The 21,756-nt window shown below is 54.3% G+C and overlaps 5 protein-coding genes across 5 annotated transcripts; 2 read left to right on the top strand and 3 right to left on the bottom strand.

The window, feature by feature from the left end:
• Window positions 1-576: 576 nt before the first annotated feature.
• On the top strand, window positions 577-14,778 carry PHYSODRAFT_477012 (hypothetical protein; the record flags this gene model as incomplete). Its single annotated transcript, XM_009518512.1, has 3 exons — window positions 577-1,041; window positions 1,126-1,313; window positions 14,430-14,778. The coding sequence occupies 3 exons, from the start codon at window positions 577-579 to the stop codon at window positions 14,776-14,778; spliced, it is 1,002 nt and encodes a 333-aa protein (XP_009516807.1).
• A 195-nt stretch (window positions 14,779-14,973) lies between these two features.
• On the bottom strand, window positions 14,974-16,718 carry PHYSODRAFT_473119 (hypothetical protein; the record flags this gene model as incomplete). Its single annotated transcript, XM_009518513.1, has 2 exons — window positions 14,974-15,481; window positions 16,423-16,718. The coding sequence occupies 2 exons, from the start codon at window positions 16,716-16,718 to the stop codon at window positions 14,974-14,976; spliced, it is 804 nt and encodes a 267-aa protein (XP_009516808.1).
• A 95-nt stretch (window positions 16,719-16,813) lies between these two features.
• PHYSODRAFT_252690 (hypothetical protein) lies at window positions 16,814-17,408 on the bottom strand (the record flags this gene model as incomplete). Its single annotated transcript, XM_009518514.1, has 3 exons — window positions 16,814-17,092; window positions 17,157-17,275; window positions 17,381-17,408. The coding sequence occupies 3 exons, from the start codon at window positions 17,406-17,408 to the stop codon at window positions 16,814-16,816; spliced, it is 426 nt and encodes a 141-aa protein (XP_009516809.1).
• Window positions 17,409-17,540: 132 nt separating this feature from the next.
• PHYSODRAFT_476885 (hypothetical protein) lies at window positions 17,541-18,518 on the bottom strand (the record flags this gene model as incomplete). Its single annotated transcript, XM_009518515.1, has 2 exons — window positions 17,541-17,963; window positions 18,054-18,518. The coding sequence occupies 2 exons, from the start codon at window positions 18,516-18,518 to the stop codon at window positions 17,541-17,543; spliced, it is 888 nt and encodes a 295-aa protein (XP_009516810.1).
• A 1,385-nt stretch (window positions 18,519-19,903) lies between these two features.
• On the top strand, window positions 19,904-20,890 carry PHYSODRAFT_476527 (hypothetical protein; the record flags this gene model as incomplete). Its single annotated transcript, XM_009518516.1, has 1 exon — window positions 19,904-20,890. A coding segment is annotated over one exon (987 nt), but the record flags the coding sequence as incomplete, so codon positions are not given.
• Window positions 20,891-21,756: the final 866 nt, after the last annotated feature.

The raw sequence follows: 21,756 nt of genomic DNA on the forward strand, positions 1-21,756 counted from the left end.
TCGGCTAAGTAACCTGCATCCAGGTGAAGCGTGCGGACGCGATGTACTGCACTGGTACTTGCATTCACCCAGCTTGAAACAATCGAGGATGGACTTGTTAAGATAGTACATACAATCCTCTTCGGAGTGATATCCCGAATAGAAATACCCTCTGATTAGCACTAATAAAGGCTCTCCCGACGACAAATTCAAGTCAAAACATCCTCTAACCTCCGGATAGTGTTTAGTGATACGAGATTAGGCGTTATCACTATCCAGAGACCGTTAACTATTTGAATGTCCATTTCGTATGCCGGGCAAAGTCCACCACAACGTGGGTCGCTTGCGAGCATGAATGGACTCAGATCCTCTGGGTTCGCGCACATATTATTTAGTTTGACATGTTTGTGATTCTGGAACGTGTATTGTCGATTCTGCCCAAAATTGCGAAACTCGAGCGATTCGAGCTGTCACAAAAATCCAGCAGCGAAACGACAAGGCCATTTGATTCGCTATAAACAGAACTACTTTAGACCAATCACAATGTATTTCTCATGTTGAAGTGCTCGTGTTGAAGTGCGCAATTTGAAGTGAACAATGGAGGAAGCGGTAACCCGTCAGTACGCGCATCCGAACACGGTCTACCACTGCTTGTACGCGTACTACAAGCTCGGTTACACAAGGCAGCACCTGGGGTACATCTTCAACAAGTCCGAGCGCGCTATTTGCAACTGGATCAAGACCTACGAGGAGACTGAAGCCTTCCAACGCGCTCGGGTGCCCTCGGAAAGGACATTCTCGGAAAACCATCGAGCCTGGCTGCTAGCCTATTATCATGCTCACCCTCTTGCCTATCTTGACGAAGCCCAAAACACGTTTCAGAACGCTCATCGCCTCACGATATCGAAGACTTCGGTGTGGCGGATCATCCATGAAGCCGGCTTCACCTGGAAGGCCTTAGAGCGGCGGGCAATGCACATAAAGGAGCAGGACGTGTTTCGTTTCGTCGAAGAACTCAGCTGCGTGAACTGGAGGTACAGCAACCTTGTTTTCCTCGATGAGGTCTCTTTCGACAACCGAGGCATGATACGCAAGCGAGGGTACGCTCTTCGCGACAAGAAAGTCGCGATCCGAGGAGACTTCGAGCGGAAGCCCCGCGTGTCCGTCTTGGCATTCATCGGGATCAACGGCATCATCGACTACTTCAACACCGACGAGACCTTCGACCGACTGGAGTTTACGAAGTGCTGCCAAGATTTTGTGCACTCACACCGTGGGCACGTGCGCCTGTATCCTGGACGAAATTCAGTCTGGATCCTAGATGGTGTGGTGGAGTCCCTCAGATAAAAACTAATAAACTCCCACACGTGTCCTGCCGCGCAACTACGGGGGGGGGGGGTTACCCCTGTAAGCCAAATACCCAAAGACAACGAGAACTAGTCCCGAGATCTCTAGGCCTCACCTTGTGTACCCTTGTAGCAAGACTCGGATCTTTATCTAGCGTAATTCCTAGAAGACGTGTAATATGAAGGGGTGAATATGGGGTTCCTTACACTCGCAGGCAGAGACTTAGGTTAACTCTGTCGCGGATGCACTTGTACAGCGAGGTAACTCTTCCCACTGTACGACAACTTGTTGTACAATATGTACGAGATCTACTGGAGATCTCCTGCCGCAGCTAGTCTGCGGGTCCAAACCAAAGTGCGAGACGCGCACCAATACCTTACTAAACCGTTTAGAGTGTCCTACTGTCGAACACTGAGAGCTGATCTCCTGAGTCCAGACAATGCAACACACCACGCTACTAGAAGGTTACCGGGGAGGCCAAATCAATCCAGAACCCCGAGTACACTTCGAAAGTAGGTAGGAAACAGTCACAGCACACACGTAGGCGCTAACCACACAACACAAAGACTAATATGAAGAAGTACCTTGTCTCGTTGTTGGAAATTCTGAACTGAACTGCCTATCTACCGGCGGCTCGTCTGCCGGCCGGCCGACCAACCAGTATGCTGCACGCCTTTACCTCATGACGTCATCTGCTGGCTCCGTGCGGTGTCATCGTCCTTGTTACGGGCCTCCCCGTTCTGGATCTCCGTAAATACGCCATCGGGTTTCGTAATCAGTCGCCGGCCTTCTATACGGGACGCCGAGCTAGGGTGTCCCATAATTCAAGTTGCTCACTCTCGGGTCACTTTCGGGTAATCTCCCGGTCCATCGCCTCACAATCCTTCAACCCGCATTACGACATTCGCCCTCTCTTCGCGTGAGGCTATCGAGCAGGTGGCTGCCACGCGTAGAGCACCTGCACCATGTCTGCTTCTCCACCCACGTCGTCGCCTTCGTCGTCGGCCGCCGGCGTCCCTCTGCTGAGTGCTGCCCCGTCGTCGACCTACAGCCACGGAGATAGCACCGCCTGTCACTCCCTTGGTCGATCTATACCGGCCGCGGCTCCATACTCGGGTTCGCAGCCATCTCTATCGGAACGCGCGCGCATTATCCAGGCTGCTCAAGTCACCGCGGCCCTCGATCACGAGGTGCTGGATCTCCGGGGCCGTCTTGACCTCGCCCAGGATCTTCTTGAAGCATCTGATCGCCACACTGCAAGTCTTCATCGATCCATCCATGATCGCGATCTGGAGGTTCAACGCGTGCGCAACGAAGCCGACGGTCGTCTCCGAGATCTCCAGCAGGCCCTGAACACCGAAGTAGAACGCCGTCAGCAAGCCGAAGCTGCTGAACGACAAGTACGCGCAGATCTCGCACGGGTCGCCGCTCGCTCAGCTGATGCCGATGAAGTCACTCCGTCCGCTGCAGCATCGCCCTCTAACGTCGTCCCCAGTCAGTTGGAGATCGCCCTCGAAGATCTGGATGATCGAGCTGGCAGATATCAAGGCTACCTGGACCCCTCCTCCCACTGCATCGGTGACCCCAGGTGGCCGACTGTTGGCTGCCAGCGATGCTGCCACTGATGATGATCGGACTAGTGACGGACGCGCGGGACGTGCCCTGCAACGATCCAATGCCGAACGAGACAGATCTCGCAATCAATTGCGCCAAGCGGAGGCGACAATCGACAGGTTGCAGACCGAGTTGGCGCAATCGCGCACGCTGGTCAACAAAGCAGCGCCACGGATGGACGCCCTTCGCTTGGATGCGTCCAAAGCTCGTGAGGACGCAGAAGCAGCACGACGAGAAGCGGCGGCGGCGTCGAAGAAGGCGCAAGACGGTGGTAAGTCGTCCCAAGTGCTGAGGTTGTTGATGTTGCATCACTAACGCCTTGATCTCCACAGCGACAGCGTTATCGGATCTCGCACAGCGGCATAAGGTGGCTGGGAAGCGACTAGAGGAGTTGGAGAGGAAGATCACTCGGCTGACTCAGAATAACACCGTTCTACGGCGTGAGAACGTCGTCTTCAAGAACAGTTTGGAGCATCGTCAGGCTGATCTCGCAACAGCTCAGGATCGCGCAGTGGCTGCAGGTCATGATCGCGCGTGCTAACATGGCGGGTTGACTCTTGTGCTGACCTGTGCGTTTATTGCTTTGTAGAACGAGAGCGAGCGGAGGCCTCCCTCGCTCGCGACGAGTTGCAGGCAGAGCTGGATGCGAGTCGACAGTCGCTGCTGAAGGAGCAGGCTTCTTCTGCTGATCTCCGCAGCAAACTAGCGGAGCGTTAGGAACACCTTGGAGCGTTGCGCAACTTGATCAATCTGGTACCTGCGCCGACTCCGCAACCTGATGTGGAACGATGCGTGGCGTCGGCCTCTTTCAGTTCGTCTCTTGCCACACTCGCGTCAACGACCACGAGCCTTGTCTCCTCTGATCCTCCAGCGCGAACATCTTCGCAGCAGCTCCCGTCTGGCTCGGCAAAGCGAAGTGGAGATCTCTCTTCTGATCCAACGTCACAGTCGAAGCGTGCAAAGCGCGCCGTTGCGACTACCGAGGGAGCGCCAGCTGAGTTGTCTTCCTCTACGGCGATGGGTACGTAGCTCCTCCTCATTGTCAGACAAGCGACTTTCATAGATCTCCGTCTGACAGCCCGTGATTCTCTGTATCAGCCCGAAGTCCATTCACGCACGCAATTCCACCTGAGGCCAGCGAAGCTGCGCGCCCTGCCGATGTCACGCCGTGGCTGTGGGAGGTTGTTGCAGGTCACCGCCTTGACCAGCTTACAGCCAAAGACCTCGCTTCGAAGTTCTTACCACGCGACTGGCTGCTACCCGCCGGGGTGTGCAACCCTAAGAAGGGGGAGCTGGCCGTTCCTGCTGACTATCGGCCCTGGCCACAAGCCTCGGTCGAAGCTTTATACAAAGGGAATCTCTGGAAGATCTTCCTGGATAACATGCCCGACCCAGTCTCGTTCGACATCGGTGATCCCCGCTTCCAACCTCTTCTGGCCATCATCCCCGATGACTCCGAACGAAAATCGTGGCGCGCTTGTGTTCTGGGAGATCACCCACTCCATCGAGATTTCCATTTCCAAGGCCAGCGCTGAGTCTTGGGAGGTGAAGTTCACTTCGGATCGTAAGAATTGGAGATCCCACTTTGTGAAGATGCTGCTGCCTGTGTTCGAAGAGGTGGCCCGCCTGTGCAAGGCTCATGTGTGCGACTTGGACATTCTTCTGGAGCCATTCTTCCTGCCGCTGATCGCAACGTGCCCGTGGTTCCCAAACGGAGCTTTTGGTGCCTCTGGAGATCTGTTACACGTCTTACGAACGACTGACGAGGCGGAGCCGTGGCGCCTGTTCTACTGGAACGCTCGTGTCAAACACCCATCGATGAACGAACCCACCCACACGCGCCTTCGAGGCAAGTTCAAGGCGACCTCGTCAATCGCCTAGCCTGAGTCAGCTGAACAGACCTAGGAGGACCCCCGGAAATCTCCAGCGCCCGACATTTCTTCCTTCACCAATGTACGTAGCTAGTGGGTAGTCTCCTCGAGCATGCATCTTCTTTATCGACATCGTAATACACCGGCTTCGACTCCATTTCATATCACTCCCGCCCCACAACTTAATTGTACACAGTCAATGTCATGACTGGGAGATCTCCCCAACTGGAGATGTGAAGGCATGTCGTAGGTCGCCGTGCATTCTGGGAAGTGATTTGTGGTGATCAAGGCCATAGCACAAACTCCAGGCGTAGGACTGCACTTAGTCCGACGGCCACCGACCACGCCTTCACGCCCTCGGTGTCTCCTGCACTGCGGCTCCGGGCTGGATCTCCAAGTCGGCGATGACAGCGATCCGGCTAAAATCGACAAAACGCGCAGGTAGTCTCCGACACGAACGGTGCCGGTTTTCACCATCGCACAGACCGAGCGCGCCGTGGCGAGCGCGTTTCAGCAGCCGTCGGACGCGCGTTCGCACCCCAGGTGCCTCCAGCACTGCGATACCGGGCTGGATCTCCAAGTCGCCCCCGAGTACTCGTTCGTCGTAATTCTAATGTCCGACCAGATCATCACAACTAACCTCGTTTCTCCATTCCATCGCGTGATCTTCTCTCCATTTCTTCTTCCACTCAATCAAATGTAAATATGCAACAAATACCATCCATCATTACGGATAGCGTCCACCACGCTACCCCCCAACACCGCCTCACTCTTCGGCGATGTCGGCCTCTCCACGCGATTGCATCACATGGAACCTCTGCCGGCTCCGTCGCTTCTGCTGGAAGTCGAACAGCAGACCACCACAGTTCAGGTGTTCTTCCTTGACCCAATTCGTCTCTGCGTGGCCCTTCCAACGCACCAAATATTCCTTGAGCCGTCGACCGTAGCGGGTGCGTCTCTCCGTCTTGACATCCAAGATCTCTTCAACTTCATACTCGTTGTCACCGCGAGTTTGTGCCTCCCAGCTATCCTCGGGGAGAAGTTCTTCGTCAAAGTCAAATCGTTCGCTTTCATCAACAGTGAGATCTTCGGCGGGTCGTTCGGGGAACTGACGGACCAGCTTCAGCTTCGAGATGTGTACGATAGGGAACAGTCGGTAGGCAGTCCCGCTGATTTCCAGCTTGGCAGTGTAGTCGCTCACCATGGTGGCGACTCTGAAAGGCCCATGCCACATGTGAGCGAGCTTCCGAGCGTATCCGACCTTGACTCGGTCGAGGTACAGCCACACCTGCGATCCCTCCTTAATGGGTGACTCCGGTACGTTCTCATTGTGGGCTTCCGCGCGACTCTCACGAGCTTCGGCGAGGAGACGACGAGTCTCTGTCTGAGCACGTTGGTATTGGCGTTGGATCTTGAACCTCCATTTCTGTGGGTCGAGATCTCAGCTTCCGGTCCCTCCAACAGCCAACGATGCCTCGATAGTCGTTTTAGGGTCCCACCCGTGCAGCAAAAAGAATGGCGTGTCCTTGCGTACTCGGTCGTGCGATGTGTTCAACGCAAACACCAACCGCTCCGCATATTCATCCCAGTCCTGTTGGTTCTCGTCTTCAACGTACATCCGCAGAGATCTGGAAATAGTCTGGACCATCCGCTCCGCTGTGCCGTTTGCTTGAGGTCTATACGCGAGCGTAGATCGCTGACGCTGGCCCAGCAGCGCATTATACGACCGGAAAAAGTCGGACATGAAGCTCGGTTCCTGGTCGTGCCTGATTACTTCGCTGGCTCCGTACCGCCGAAACACGCATTCCTCGTGTGCCTCAGCCACTGTTGGTGCGGTCCTGTCCGCGTTTGCCTTTGCCACAACGAAGCCGGTGAAGAGATCCACGAAGACTAGGAGCTCTGTGTTGCCCTTGAACGACTTCGGGAGGGTGGGGATATGATCCATAGCCACGACCTGGAACGGGTAATTAACGGCGATATTGCCCAGCGATCGCCCCCGCAAGGTGGGTTTTCCTTGTCCCGTCTCGCAGTCGACGCACTCCCCGACATACTTTTGCACACTTCGGAACATACCTCGCCAGTAGAAATGCCTCCGAAGCTTTTGGAATGTTCGGCTGACTCCCTGATGACCTCCCTCCACACTTGTGTGGAAATGATGCAGGAGATCTTCGTGAAGTGTACCCGGCATTACCAGTTTCACCATAGATCCACGGTCCTCGACATCACCACCGCGCCCCTCGACTGGACAGTACATCAAGAGGCCATGCTCGTCGACCTCGTAACTGTCAGCCAGTTTACTGCACGTCTTGGCTTGACGGCTCGAGATCTGAGAGAGATCACCGTGCAGGAAACACTTCAGTGACCAGATCCACACCTCCTCGTCTTGAGCACGGCAAATACGTTCCAAGCGCAGCTGCTTGACGACGTCTTCCTGCAACACGGCTGGTGCGACAGTACGAGATCGGCTTCGCGTGACAGCGCCTACCTTCGCATGGGCGTCACGTTCTTCGCGCGTCTTGAGGAGCTCGTCCAGCCGATTCAAGGTCTCGAGGTCCGTGTCATCGGTGTGACTCTCGACAACTACCCCGGCACCACGCTGCAGCGCCTGTCCCGCCAGCATATCCGCGGGTTGGTTCCAATCGCATTTTACGTGGATGAGTTCGCATAGCGGCCAAGACCGCAAAATCACTCTGGCCTTCTCACGCAAGAGCTGGAGTCCCGATGACTTGCACTCCATCTCTCCCCGCAGTTGGCGGATGACTAAATTGGAGTCGCCACACACAATGAGACGGTCGATCTGGAGATCGGCAATCAAACGAAGTCCGAGAAGGAGGCCATGGTACTCGGCCTCGTTCACAGTGAGGTCCGGTAAATAGCCAGATTCAGCCTTGACAACCTTCCATCCAGGAGCATCCCATACCACAGCGCTGAAAGCTCCACCAACTCGTTTCGGCTTGGCCGATCCGTCAAGCTGATGACGCAAACGTTTTCTCCGGGCGTAAAAGTCGGCATCGGGATAGCCAATGCTCTCGTCGACTTCTCCTACGGAGAGATCTCCTCCAACGCTGCATCCATCTCTGCGCGCGGAGTGATACTGGCGGCAACCAAACCTAGTAGCTCATCTTCGCCTTTCGTTAAACGTTCGATCTCTAGCAAATGGGGGGAGAGCAGCGCCGCCCACTGAGCTAGCCGTCCCTTCAAGCCTTTCGCGCGGAAGAGCCATGCGAGAGTCGTGTCTGGTGAGCACTCGGATGTGTCGACCACTCAGCATGGTGAAGCAGCTATCGAGGATTCTTAGCAGAGCCAGTACTTCCTTCTCCACAATGTCGTACCCGATCTCGTGAGACCGCAGTATCCTACTCGTAAATTTGGCGGGTACGTACACTCCATCACGACACTGAACGAGAGAGGCAGAGATCGCCCACTTGCTTGCGTACACAATCACAACAGGATCCAACTCTGGGGCAAAATGGTAGAGCATGGGTGCGTTGATCATCTTGAACTTCAGGGTATCGAAGGCTCGTAGCGCGTGGCCCCATCTCACAGTTGCCTCGTGATTTCCGCTGACGTTTGTGGCTCGACCCTTGATGAAATCGGAATCTCCGAACTCATACAACAATGTGGCATATACTGCGAAATCTTCGATGAAGCGATTGTAGTAGTTGAGACTGCCGAGGAATGACTGGAGAGCCTTAAGCGTTTTGGGAAACTTCAACGCCTCCAGACTTGCCAAATCTTTCGGCTTGGTGAACAGGCCTTCACCGGAGATCTGATGCCCCAGATAGTCGACTTTGCTCATACCCCAACTGCTCTTCTCCGCGCTAATAGACAGATTCCAGCGGTCACAAACCTCTAGGAGCTTCTTGACCTTCTCACACAGTTCGTCCCACGAGCTTGCTCCAACTAAGATATCGACGATGTAAGAGCGACGCCCCAGCACCGACGGCAGCGATCCATCTTCAGGAACACCTTCCTCGAAAATGTTGACGAGATCCGCGCGATCTTGACCCGGCGAGATCCGCAGCACGCCATATAACGCATTGTCGATCAGCCGCTGATAGATTTGGGGGGCATTCTTCAGGCCAAACGGCATTCGCAGCCATTCGAACAGGCCGAACGGCGTAATGAACGCGGAGATCTCTCGGGCTCGATCGGTCATACTCAACACCCAGAACCCACTCGCCATGTCGAGAGAACAGAACCACAGCAAACTGTCGCGATCTTCGAGGAGGTCGTCAATCAACGGCATGGGGCAGATCATCAGTCGTGTCAGAGCATTGACCAGACGGTAGTCGATACAGAGTCGGACGTCCACGCCGTTCTTCTTGACGACGATAACGATCGGAGACGCCCAAGGAGAAGTGGAGATCCGAATAATCTTCGCCCCCAGTAGCCCCTTGACGAGTTGGAACACCTTTTCACGGAACTGAGGCGGGATCCGGCGACAACGCCGAGCCACCGGTCGTGCGCCACCAACGTCGATGTCACAGATCGCCCCCGTCGCCGCAGGGGGTAAAGCATTCCCGTTGCCGATGAGAAGGTGACGCCGCTCCCAAATGATATCACGCAGACGATCAATCTCCTCTGCTGTGTTCTCAGTTGGATCCCCGACCTTGAGATCTTCCCTTTTAACTTCTGCCGTCAGGGGGATCTCTGGTAACACCGCCATCTCCTTTTCGATGTCTTCCGCAGTGATATCGGCCCCTTCATGAACATACTTCGCTTCATCCATGTCGGTTGCATCTCCGCCTTGGCTTGGTTCGACCTGGGTCACTGGGAGCATTCCGCTCACCGGCTCCTCTTCTTTCTCGTCGTCGGTCTGCCAGTCAAAGCTACCCCAGCTACCAGTAGACTCATAGCTTTCGGACGCACAGCTACAGCTGTCGCTCCAGTCGCTTTCAACGATGACCGACAACGTGCGATGAACCATTTCCTCGGTGGTCGCGGCGTGTATTTTGGATTGTGGCATAAGGTCAGGGGTATATTCTGGGAACTCCTTGCGGAGCTCGGCCTCAGCCACATTTGCCGGAGTCGACGCCAAGCCTACCGGTGTTTCGCCACGGTTCGTAAAGGATGGACCGCTCTCCTCGCCTGCGTGAGTTTCCGTACGCGGTAGACTGAAGCCATCGCTGTCCATACCAGAGATCACCTGACCGGGATCGGTAGAGATCACATCCTCCTCGGTTTCGGTCACCCTAGTCGGATCAGTCGAACTTTTCATCAGCTGCATTTGAGGATGTGTGTCGTCCAGTGTGAGTCGCGTGCATTCTTCTGACGTTGCTGCTGCTTCAACGGTCTTCACTTGTGGAGGCCGTGTTAAAATCGCAGTCGGAGTCCGGTAGCTAGGACGCTCGACCAGCGGTCCAGACTCTTCAACTTCCGCTTCGTTTGCATCTCCAGTGTCCACAGCTGCTTCGAACGCAAGTGTTTGCCACTCCCGATAGCGGTTTGAATCCTTCCTAGCGAATCCAGGTCGACGCGGGATCTGCCCAACGGGTAACCAGATTGCCAAACACACCAAACGATCCAGTACCAGGCGGCTCGTGCTGATGTTGGTGATCCGGAGGTACGACTTGTTACTGAATCAACCATTCACCACCGTGATCACCCATTTTCCCCCTCTCGTTACCCACAGTTCAAACCGCTTGTTGTGGGACTTGAGTGAGATCTCTGTCCATTGGCCAGGACCGACTTCATGGAATCCCGTTGCGTAGACCGCGTCAGCCTTGCTGCTATACAGTGGCTTACGGTCGGTCATCTCGATGCGAACTTCGTCCGGCAGACAGAGCGCTCCGTCAGCCAGGTCCAACCTCAACCCCGCAGGAACCATAAAATCCATGCCGAGAATGACGTCTTGTCCTGAGAGATCTCCAACCCACACACGGAACTTGTACACCAACTCTCCAGCCAGAGTGAGCTTGACTTCTGCTCGGCCTTCTGTGCGGTACACAGCATCCCCCAGACCAACACATTCCATTGTCTGTGTTGTATCAATTTCACAACCCACCTTACGTGCAAAGGTAGAGTCGATTATCGACACTTCGGCTCCAGTATCACAGAGTAGGACGGCACGGACATTGTTGACCGCACCGGTCGCCTTCGACTGCTTGAACCACTTGGAGGGAGTGTAATACTTCCAGTAACCTCGGCGTTCACCCGGCGACAGTCGAAGGGCCATCACGCGAATAGTCACCTTCATCCGAGGTAAGAGGTCTGGCTGTATTCACCGCATTACAGGAAGTTGGGTCTTCTAACGCTCGCGCCTTCCTCTGAACATATGCATAAATGCAGAACTTCGATCGCTCGTCACGTACCAGGCTGTTCAGGCCTGGCGAGCGGTCTAGTTTAACGCCTTCTCGACGCTCTCGGACAGCAGTCCGGCATGGCGAGTCGGGTTGTACCATTGGCGAACAGCATCGAAGAAGTCGCCGATCTTACACTGACCTGCTTCGTGAACGTCTCCACAGCACTTGCACACTTGTCGGTAGGATGGCCCATGTGTCCCCACTTCTGGCACGTGAGCCTCTTCCAGCACCCGAGATCCGTATGCTTGCGAGATCCGCAGTGTGAGCATCGAGTGCCGTACTTCGGGCGCCCCAGTTGGTCTTCGCGGTCTTGGCGCGCCCCTGGCTGTTCACCATCTCCTGGTGTAGGCGTCCTAGCTGCCGAAAACACGTGCGCTCTTTCGTCTTCAGATTCGCTATCGGAACTGCTTGATTCGCCCTCAAACTCGTTGAGATCTCCGTGATCTCCGCGGCGTCCGCGACCGGTAGTCACAACCCGCACCGCCCTCGAGGAGGCTGCAGGGGCGGGAGCCTTTTGGCGGTATTTCGAACCTTGGGTCTCAATATTGCGACGTTGGTGGCGGCGTCGCATGGCCAACAGGACGCCTTCGAGAGCTTCTGAGTCAGGCAGCCTCAACACTACCAGATATCCGGCGAGATCGTCATCTTGGACTGTATCGATGTAGTGGTCGACGTGTTCACGTCGTTGTTCCTTGTTGCCATCATGGATCTTCAAGTTTGCACGTATCCCGGCCAGATTCAGCCGGTATAAGTAATCCAGTGGGTCTTCCTGACTCCCTTGCCGCATGTGGTAGTACTTGCGCGCGAGGGAGATCCCTTTACCGCAAAAGTGGATCTAGAACTGTTCACCCAGGTCAGTCCACGACGCGCGAGCGGTGCGGCTCAGCTGGTAATACCAAATACGCGCAGGGCCTATCATCAAATCGGCAAATGTCAAGCACATCTCGTCTGGCTGCATCTGATCCCGTCGGAAGGCCGTTCTAACCTTGTTGAACCAGGCTCGGGCGGCCTCTTCGTCATGTTCCTTGCCGCTGAAGTCCTTCAGTTCGGACACAGCCGACGCTCCCAACCTAGTCGCCGTGGAAACAGCTGCGACACGACCTCCGGCTCCGCCACCTCCATCATAGGCGAGGTCATCGGATAGGTCATGGAGATCTCCTTGGTATTCCGGTTGTGTCTGGGATCGGTACCCGATACGTGGCCGAGCGGGAGACGCAGTGACTGGTTGCATCTCAACGTCTTCAGGCTCGTCTCGCTCGTTCGCAAACTGGTAAAGAAGGTCTTCAGCCACACCGCCGGGGCGATCGGGCTCTGTTGCAACCTCTTGAGCCTCCTGGATCCTCCCACGTGGTCCTCTCGCTGGGCGAGTCTGCGCAATATTTGACACTTGCGCAGACTTCCCGCGTCCTACATCGTTTGCAGCGATCGCTGGGATCCCTTGCGCACGTCGTTCTCGGCGGGACACACGTGGGGCCGGTGGAGGCTTCTTGGTTGAGGTAGTGCTCCTCATGAAAGCGTCACCGTCATCTTCAAACTTGAAGGAGATCCGTGAATCGTCCAACCGAGGAGGTGTGAGGTCTCCAACGGCGCGGATGAGTCATCTGCACTCGGGACGAGCTTCTGCAACACTGCGTACACCCGCGCGAGCGTAAGGACGGTGGTTTCCAGATCGTACTCGCGTACATCGGTGGAGATCCGCTGTTCATGTACCTTGAAACCAGCATCTTCGAGCACGCAGAACAGCATCGTGACGGCGTGAAGCGGATCTCGGATTGTTAGCGTGCGCGGGTTGCGAACTGGACCCGTGAGAGGCCATGGCATCGTCAGCCCCAACTTACGCAGGAGCGGATCTCTCTGGAGCAGGAACGCAAGCTCTTGACGGAAGTAGTTGACTTCGGCTTCACAAAATCGTTTGTCTTCATCGTGAGTGTCGTTGCTGGGGCCATGGACCGCTAGCGCCGAGATATCCAATTTCTCCGTTTTCTTCTCGGCTTTCTTCTTCGCATCTTCGACTTCCATGTAGTCCATCGCAGCGTCTAGAGCATCGCTTCGGGCAGCGAGGTCGGGGATGACCCCCTTCAGATGCTCGCGCTCCAGGTTTCGACCTCGCTTTTCAGCGACGCCGGTGTCCCGCTTAGCAGCAGGTTCAATGGAACTCGGTTTTTGGACCGAGTCCCGGACGGCTCCTTTCGGAGCCTTAACGGGGAACTTCTCTTCGTAGACGAAATCCTTCGGTTCAGGCGTCCCCATTGCCTGTCCGTCGGTGGACCTAGTGTTTTCACGTTTAACTTCCGCCGGTCCCAGCGGAGTTCCGTCTTCCCTCCCCTCAACCTTCACCTTCACGCCCCCTTTCGGACTAGTAGATCCGGGCACGCGCACCATTGTGGTGGAGTCCCTCAGATAAAAACTAATAAACTCCCACACGTGTCCTGCCACGCAACTACGGGGAGGGGGTTACCCCTGTAAGCCAAATACCCAAAGACAACGAGAACTAGTCCCGAGATCTCTAGGCCTCACCTTGTGTACCCTTGTAGCAAGACTCGGATCTTTATCTAGCGTAATTCCTAGAAGACGTGTAATATGAAGGGGTGAATATGGGGTTCCTTACACTCGCAGGCAGAGACTTAGGTTAACTCTGTCGCGGATGCACTTGTACAGCGAGGTAACTCTTCCCACTGTACGACAACTTGTTGTACAATATGTACGAGATCTACTGGAGATCTCCTGCCGCAGCTAGTCTGCGGGTCCAAACCAAAGTGCGAGACGCGCACCAATACCTTACTAAACCGTTTAGAGTGTCCTACTGTCGAACACTGAGAGCTGATCTCCTCAGTCCAGACAATGCAACACACTACGCTACTAGAAGGTTACCGGGGAGGCCAAATCAATCCAGAACCCCGAGTACACTTCGCAAGTAGGTAGGAAACAGTCACAGCACACACGTAGGCGCTAACCACACAACACAAAGACTAATATAAAGAAGTACCTTGTCTCGTTGTTGGAAATTCTGAACTGAACTGCCTATCTACCGGCGGCTCGTCTGCCGACCGGCCGACCAACCAGTATGCTGCACGCCTTTACCTCATGACGTCATCTGCTGGCTCCGTGCGGTGTCATCGTCCTTGTTACGGGCCTCCCCGTTCTGGATCTCCGTAAATACGCCATCGGGTTTCGTAATCAGTCGCCGGCCTTTTATACGGGACGCCGAGCTAGGGTGTCCCATAATTCAAGTGGCTCTCTCTCGGGTCACCTTCGGGTCCATCGCCTCACAATCCTTCAACCCGCATTACGACAATGGTGCGGCAATTCACAGACACCCCGAAATTGTCCACTATCTCCGTAGCGTCGGTGTGGTTCCCATCTTTCTTCTAGCCTATTGTTCCTTTTTGAATCCGATCGAGTTCCTGTTCGGCTACGTCAAACGGTCGTGCCAGCGTCATTACACCGAGTCCAGCAAACGCGATTTGCTGCCGTTCATCGTCCAGACCTTCCGCCGCTTTGAAGGCTTCAACATGGGGAAAGTTTTCAACCACTGCGGCTGGAAACGGCAAGGACACTTCGACCCTGTTGGTCCACTAACCATTGAAAACCGACCTCCGCCAGAACGCAACACCGACCCCGAACGCATGCAAGATAACTTAGAATTTGCGGAGTTAGAGTAGGACGCGAAGAAGCTAAAATCCAAAATGCAGGAGCTGCGTCAACGTTTTTTTTCTCTTGCACTTGAGCGAAAATACTCTGCGCAATTGTAGTCCGGAAGTCCACTGGGATCCACTGCATCAGTCAATGTGATCCGTGTCCGCAACATTGTCGAGCTGCAGCATCGGGAAGGAGGCGCAATGTCGCGCAGAAATCCTTCAATCACAGCTCTGCGAGTGTTCGTACTCTTCAAGGCGCCGGTCCAAGGCTTCCCAGTCACGGCGAATCACCCGATAACCCTCCAATGCTCCTTGCACGCAGTCCAATGCCACGTTCGCTGATTGCGTAACGTTGGCTAAGTGGCTTTCTAACGTCGAGTCTGCGGGGCGCAGTAGACTCGCGACACTGGCGGGCGGATGGTCTAAGATGGCTGTTTCCCACGTGGAGCGGTTGAGATTTCTTATAATGTGGTTGCCCCACATCCGCCAGACTACAGCTTCACCTTGGAACGTAGCAGCCCATACCACTTGAAGGTTTGCTACGATTTCTCTCAAAGAGACTTCAGCTGTCGCTCCGGCTCGATCAACTTGCTCAGGATGAATGCAGGCGGCCTTAAATTCATCCAGATCTTGCGCACGAACGATGCCAACGCCATACTCATAAATTAGAAGCGACACAGTCTGTCCACGTAGCTTGACCAGTGTGGTGTGGTATTCCACTAAAATCCTCCTCTACCAAAAGGTATTAGAGGCACCAACAACACGCTAACCCGCAAAGGTAAGCGCTTATTGGATCAAAACCTGAAGACCAGGAACGATCCCTTACGGTTGCAAGCGCCTCTGTACACCTTAGGTTGTCTTCGGTCATCCCAAAAATCTGTACCGCTAGCCACGAGCTAAGGTTAGGATACTATGTAGCGCTTTCGCGCAACCCCATTGCAGTCCCTCAGAAAGGAAGGGTACCGGCGTGTTAGGCCTTATACAGGGGGACCAAGGTAAAACCTCGGTAGGTAGACTAATACACTCGGGGACACTCTAATCCCACAAATATATACCGAACGATACTTTAATACCGTTCCTGCCTCTCCGGCCACGCCAACTCTTGGCGCTACCAAGGAAACTCTCGGTCAATGCACGATAAGCTCCCCGACAGGCATCCACACGTAGCCGAGCGTGTCCAGGCACTACAATAAGCTAGCTACACTTTCCGAAGTCGGACTTGACCCTTGTTGGCTTTGGGTGAAGACTGTCTTTTTATTACTGAGTTTTCTGAGGCCCTGGGGGCCTCGTTCTGGCCATCCTATGATGAGTCCTATGTCCCTATACAAATATCTAGTGTGAACGATCGCAATAAGGCGATTCCGGACACATCAAATGACGACCGCGGCTACACTAATAAGTGCGGCCGAAGTACGTAACTAAATGCATCTGTACCTAAAAGTGGGTACCATGAAGCCTCGTTCGGGGTTCTATTAGGACCCGACGAGGCTTCGGCCACTGCCTGTCACTCTACCGAGGATAATGTCATCATCCAATCAGAAGCAGCCATCTCCGTCTCTCGCTTGACCTCGCCTTGATCGCCCCTTGATTGAACTTGATTGTCGGGCTGGCGGGTCAACAGCGTTGGAAACTGCCACTTTCCAATACCACACCAGTCATTGATGCCACGCTTGATCCGTTTTTGCAGGGTCCACAACATGCTTCTTCAGCTTAAACTGCATCACCTTGGCCCACTCAGCAGCTTCGGGCGTCTCCGTAGACCACACGCCGTCTGTCTTTACTGCTCGGGTTTTCACACGGGGCGCATAAGCTTCCCAGATCTTGTGGACAATTTCGTTGAACGAGCCAACACTCATAACAGCAGGGGCCAGCGCGTTGCCGGACGTGTCGCCCTGATTGAGGGTTTCTTTGACAATCGGCTGTACCAAGAGCTGGTAGAGCTGCTGGGTTGATACCAGCGGCATAAGGACTGCATCAGCTTGAGTCGTGGTAGGAGCAGATACCAATCGGTTTGCATCTGCGGCTGATGCCCGCCTCTGCGAAGCTTGGGCTGTCAAATTCATCGTCTGTGCAGCTCCAGCAGCTGATTGCAAGCCCAGTGTAGTGCCTCTGGCTCCGACTCGCTCAGGTACTGCTTGCCCTTCGCTGTGGCCTGCTCCAGCAGCGGCTCGCAGGTCTGGGCCGACACCTCCGGCTGCGACTCGCTCTTGCACTTCTCGTTCTTCGCTGTGACCAGCTCCAGCGGCTGCTTGCATGTCTGGGGTAGCACCCCCGGCCGCGACGCGCTCGAGCACTGCTTGCCCAACTTCAGGTCCTGCTCCAGTAGCGACGGGCCGGTCTGGGGTGAGGCCAGCAGCAGCGCTCTCTCGAACCACTTGATCGACTTGGTGCTCAGCTCCTACAGGGGCTCGAAGGTCTTGGGAGGAGCCAGCTGAGACGCGTTGTTGACCGACACAGTCTGCTTGACTCTCAGCTCCAGCAGCGGCGCGCAGGACTTGGGCGAAGCCAGAAGCTGCTTGATCTGCTGCGAATACAGTATCCGGCGTCTCCTGGTCTTCTGATGGGTCGTGACGCGCTACATTCCCGCGCGCAGGGTATGGCGAGACTCGCTGATGGCTTCGCGCACGAGACGATCGTCCTGACGGCGGCTGCATTGCATTGAGTGCGGAAATGCGGAATTGCATCTGCACGTGGGTTCAGAGTGATTGTCTTACCCTGTGTATTTCATAAAATATGATTTTACGAGAGTTTGTCGGTTTTGCGGCGATTCGGCTGGGTCGATTCAATCAATCGACCTCGGAAATTTCGAATAGAACGCTCATGTTGAAGCCTTCAAAGCGGCGGAAGGTCTGGACGATGAACGGCAGCAAATCGCGTTTGCTGGACTCGGTGTAATGACGCTGGCACGACCGTTTGACGTAGCCGAACAGGAACTCGATCGGATTCAAAAAGGAACAATAGGCTAGAAGAAAGATGGGAACCACACCGACGCTACGGAGATAGTGGACAATTTCGGGGTGTCTGTGAATTGCCGCACCATCTAGGATCCAGACTGAATTTCGTCCAGGATACAGGCCCACGTGCCCACGGTGTGAGTGCACAAAATCTTGGCAGCACTTCGTAAACTCCAGTCGGTCGAAGGTCCCGTCGGTGTTGAAGTAGTCGATGATGCCGTTGATCCCGATGAATGCCAAGACGGACACGGGGGCCTTCCGCTCGAAGTCTCCTCGGATCGCGACTTTCTTGTCGCGAAGAGCGTACCCTCGCTTGCGTATCATGCCTCGGTTGTCGAAAGAGACCTCATCGAGGAAAACAAGGTTGCTGTACCTCCAGTTCACGCAGCTGAGTTCTTCGACGAAACGAAACACGTCCTGCTCCTTTATGTGCATTGCCCGCCGCTCTAAGGCCTTCCAGGTGAAGCCGGCTTCATGGATGATCCGCCACACCGAAGTCTTCGATATCGTGAGGCGATGAGCGTTCTGAAACGTGTTTTGGGCTTCGTCAAGATAGGCAAGAGGGTGAGCATGATAATAGGCTAGCAGCCAGGCTCGATGGTTTTCCGAGAATGTCCTTTCCGAGGGCACCCGAGCGCGTTGGAAGGCTCCAGTCTCTTCGTAGGTCTTGATCCAGTTGCAAATAGCGCGCTCGGACTTGTTGAAGATGTACCCCAGGTGCTGCCTTGTGTAACCGAGCTTGTAGTACGCGTACAAGCAGTGGTAGACCGTGTTCGGATGCGCGTACTGACGGGTTACCGCTTCCTCCATTGTTCACTTCAAATTGCGCACTTCAACACGAGCACTTCAACATGAGAAATACATTGTGATTGGTCTAAAGTAGTTCTGTTTATAGCGAATCAAATGGCCTTGTCGTTTCGCTGCTGGATTTTTGTGACAGCTCGAATCGCTCGAGTTTCGCAATTTTGGGCAGAATCGACAATACACGTTCCAGAATCACAAACATGTCAAACTAAATAATATGTGCGCAAACCCAGAGGATCTGAGTCCATTCATGCTCGCAAGCGACCCACGTTGTGGTGGACTTTGCCCGGCATACGAAATGGACATTCAAATAGTTAACGGTCTCTGGATAGTGATAACGCCTAATCTCGTATCACTAAACACTATCCGGAGGTTAGAGAATGTTTTGACTTGAATTTGTCGTCGGGAGAGCCTTTATTAGTGCTAATCAGAGGGTATTTCTATTCGGGATATCACTCCGAAGAGGATTGTATGTACTATCTTAACAAGTCCATCCTCGATTGTTTCAAGCTGGGTGAATGCAAGTACCAGTGCAGTACATCGCGTCCGCACGCTTCACCTGGATGCAGGTTACTTAGCCGAGTTCTCCCAAATGAATCGTCAATTTAGGTCAGCTTCCACTCCGTCTTCACTCAACCAAAAGCCGCTACGCCATCAATAATATTCGCGTGCAGTTCAGTTAAAACTGAACTGCATACGAATATAAAAGGCTACGTCGGAATCCTCTAACAAGAAGCTAGAGGTGTAGCAGACATACAAGTCTACATGGGTATTACATTAGGGATAAGACACAAGGAGCAGTACAGTACCCTACTGATGGCACGGTAGCATAGCTACTAACCAACCACCTCTACCGCAATTCGCATGTAGAGAGCTGCACCCTATGTTCACCCCGGTAATGCTGATCTGTATTCGTACTTAAAAGTATCATATACAAAATTCAACATGTTGTACTGTATGAGTCACAACTGTAATATTGGGGTTATATCTTATTTGCCGGGTATAATAATTGGTCTGATTGAAAAAAGTATGTATATCGCTTCATATGATTGGTCGATGTAGGTGCCTCTCATACGCGGGTGCAGCTCTCAACAAGCGAATTGCGGTACATGTATTATATTCATAACCCGTCGTAATTTACACGGGACGCTACAATATTCATCATAAACTCTACAGTGGGCATTGTTAGCAGCCTGCTTGGCAGCGATGAAGACGACACCTTCATTACTGCGCTCGGAAGCGCGGCGCGCGACGCTAAAACTTTCGCGATCGTTGAGCTGCATACTCCTCCTGGGAAGACCCGGCTGAAAGCGTGTTCAAGGCTTTCAGACGTCGGGCGCATACAAACCACTTGTGGATTGCCGAAGTGGTAGTCCAAAACCGACTCGTATTTAGCACGCACTTATCCGTTTTTGATACTGCTCCATCCGTGGAGTGTACCCATTTGGAAATGGTACCAAGAGGAGGCCCGCACCAGGGGCTTAATTGGGTTCCTGCCGCAGTCCGCGCAGGAGCTTCTACTGCAGACGTCGCTGCTGAAATGGCTCACCGACACGAGCTTTTCCGACAAAGTGGCTCCATTCCTGCCCTTCCTGCTGCCGCTGTCCAGGGCCGAGCAGATGAGGTTGATGGAGCAAATGCCGCCCGAGTCCCAAATGATGCTGACCAAGCCCGGCCTGTTGCCTTTGCTGCCGGACTCCATGCAGAAAGTTTTGCTGCCAGCAGAAGACAGTGACAGTGACCAAGAGGATGACACCAAAGACGCGAGCAAGATGGCTACACAAGAGCGGACGTTGGCTGTGCGGGAGCAGACTGAAGCTGAAGCGGATATCAGAGCCGAGCAGAGGAAATTGCTGACGCTGACGGCCTCGACGACTGCAGGGTTTGATTTCCACCGCCCCGACGTGGTGCGTACCGTGCGTACTCCGCCGTCAAGAGAGCAGGTGCTGAACGAGATCGTGGCGTCTCGGGTGTGGAACGGGTGCAAGGAGCTGGTCAAGATCCCGAGCTCCACGACGCTGAACCGCACGGCGGCGATGTCGAGCGCGTTGCTGGTGATGCAGCTCTATGCGTCACGCGGCAGTCGGAGGGTGTTCCTTACGTTCGTGCAGTTCGTCGCGGCCTCGGTACTGAGCTCTGTCGCCTGCTGTGCGATCTTCTTGCGGTTTGTGCAGCTCCTGGATCCGAAGTGGACGTCGGGTCGAGCCGTGCCGCTGCTCCGTTACGCGAGGCAGTATTTGCTCCGCAATGGGAATTCTGGAACAGCGCAAATTTCAGATCAAGCTACCAACGGAGGATCATCTAAGCTGCACACCGCGGCTTCATCAGTGTCCGTGGTGGTTGCGGCTCTCCATGTTCTGCGCAAGTTGCGTCGCTGAGAGTGGACGAAGTACTGAAGTGGCAGAAGTGCTTGTTGGCAGTCCGATGCGAGGCTGCTCTGGAACTTGGTCGACATGTTAAAACTGGCAGCTTGAAATATATGTGCGTGCGCCCCTCACTACCAGCGTTTTCAGTTACTACGGTATCCATTGTATCAAAGTGTCTATTTTTGGCTTATGGGAGTTGCTGCAGTCGCCTTGCGGGCATTATGTCGTGCAGCAACATAACGTACTGAAGCAGGCTCCTATGTAAGCATCCACAACTCACACGAACTGTGAGTTGTACCCAGTGAATATCGATTTATCATTTCGGTGTGGATGACCCAACAGATTTCGCTACGAGTGTGGTGCTGAGCCACCGGCGACTAGCCAAGCACCGATCGATTCCAGTGAGTTCGCAACTTCAGTGACGCTGCAGCTTCAATGAGGTCACCACCTGCAGCGTCTTCAACGTGAATTCGACACACTCCCATCTGGTTTTCAGTCGCGGGTTGTTTCCACGTTGGGATGTACTTTCGGATGGGGTCCGGCCGACACCATCCTGGAGTCTATCCTACCGCAACGACGAGATTGGGGAAGAGTGCACCGATGCGATGGTGTTCCGGATCTCCCTCCACGTCACTAAGGTAAGCGTATTTTGAAAATACGCGCGCTTCCAGGCTGGTTTGCCTCCATGGTGGCGAGCTTCACCGCGTACCTGCCTGCTGCATGAAAAACCTCTTTGCCTTCCATCCCCCCTCCTCCCACCTCAGCGCGCGCTCTTCGTCTGCTTACATATCCATTCAATTATCACGTATCAAGAGTGCATCTCGACTATCAACGGCTGGGGGCCAGGGACTTCGATGACCTTCTTAAAAAAGGCGAAA

Source organism: Phytophthora sojae, assembly GCF_000149755.1.
Source record: "Phytophthora sojae unplaced genomic scaffold PHYSOscaffold_1, whole genome shotgun sequence".
Taxonomy (NCBI): domain Eukaryota; phylum Oomycota; class Peronosporomycetes; order Peronosporales; family Peronosporaceae; genus Phytophthora; species Phytophthora sojae.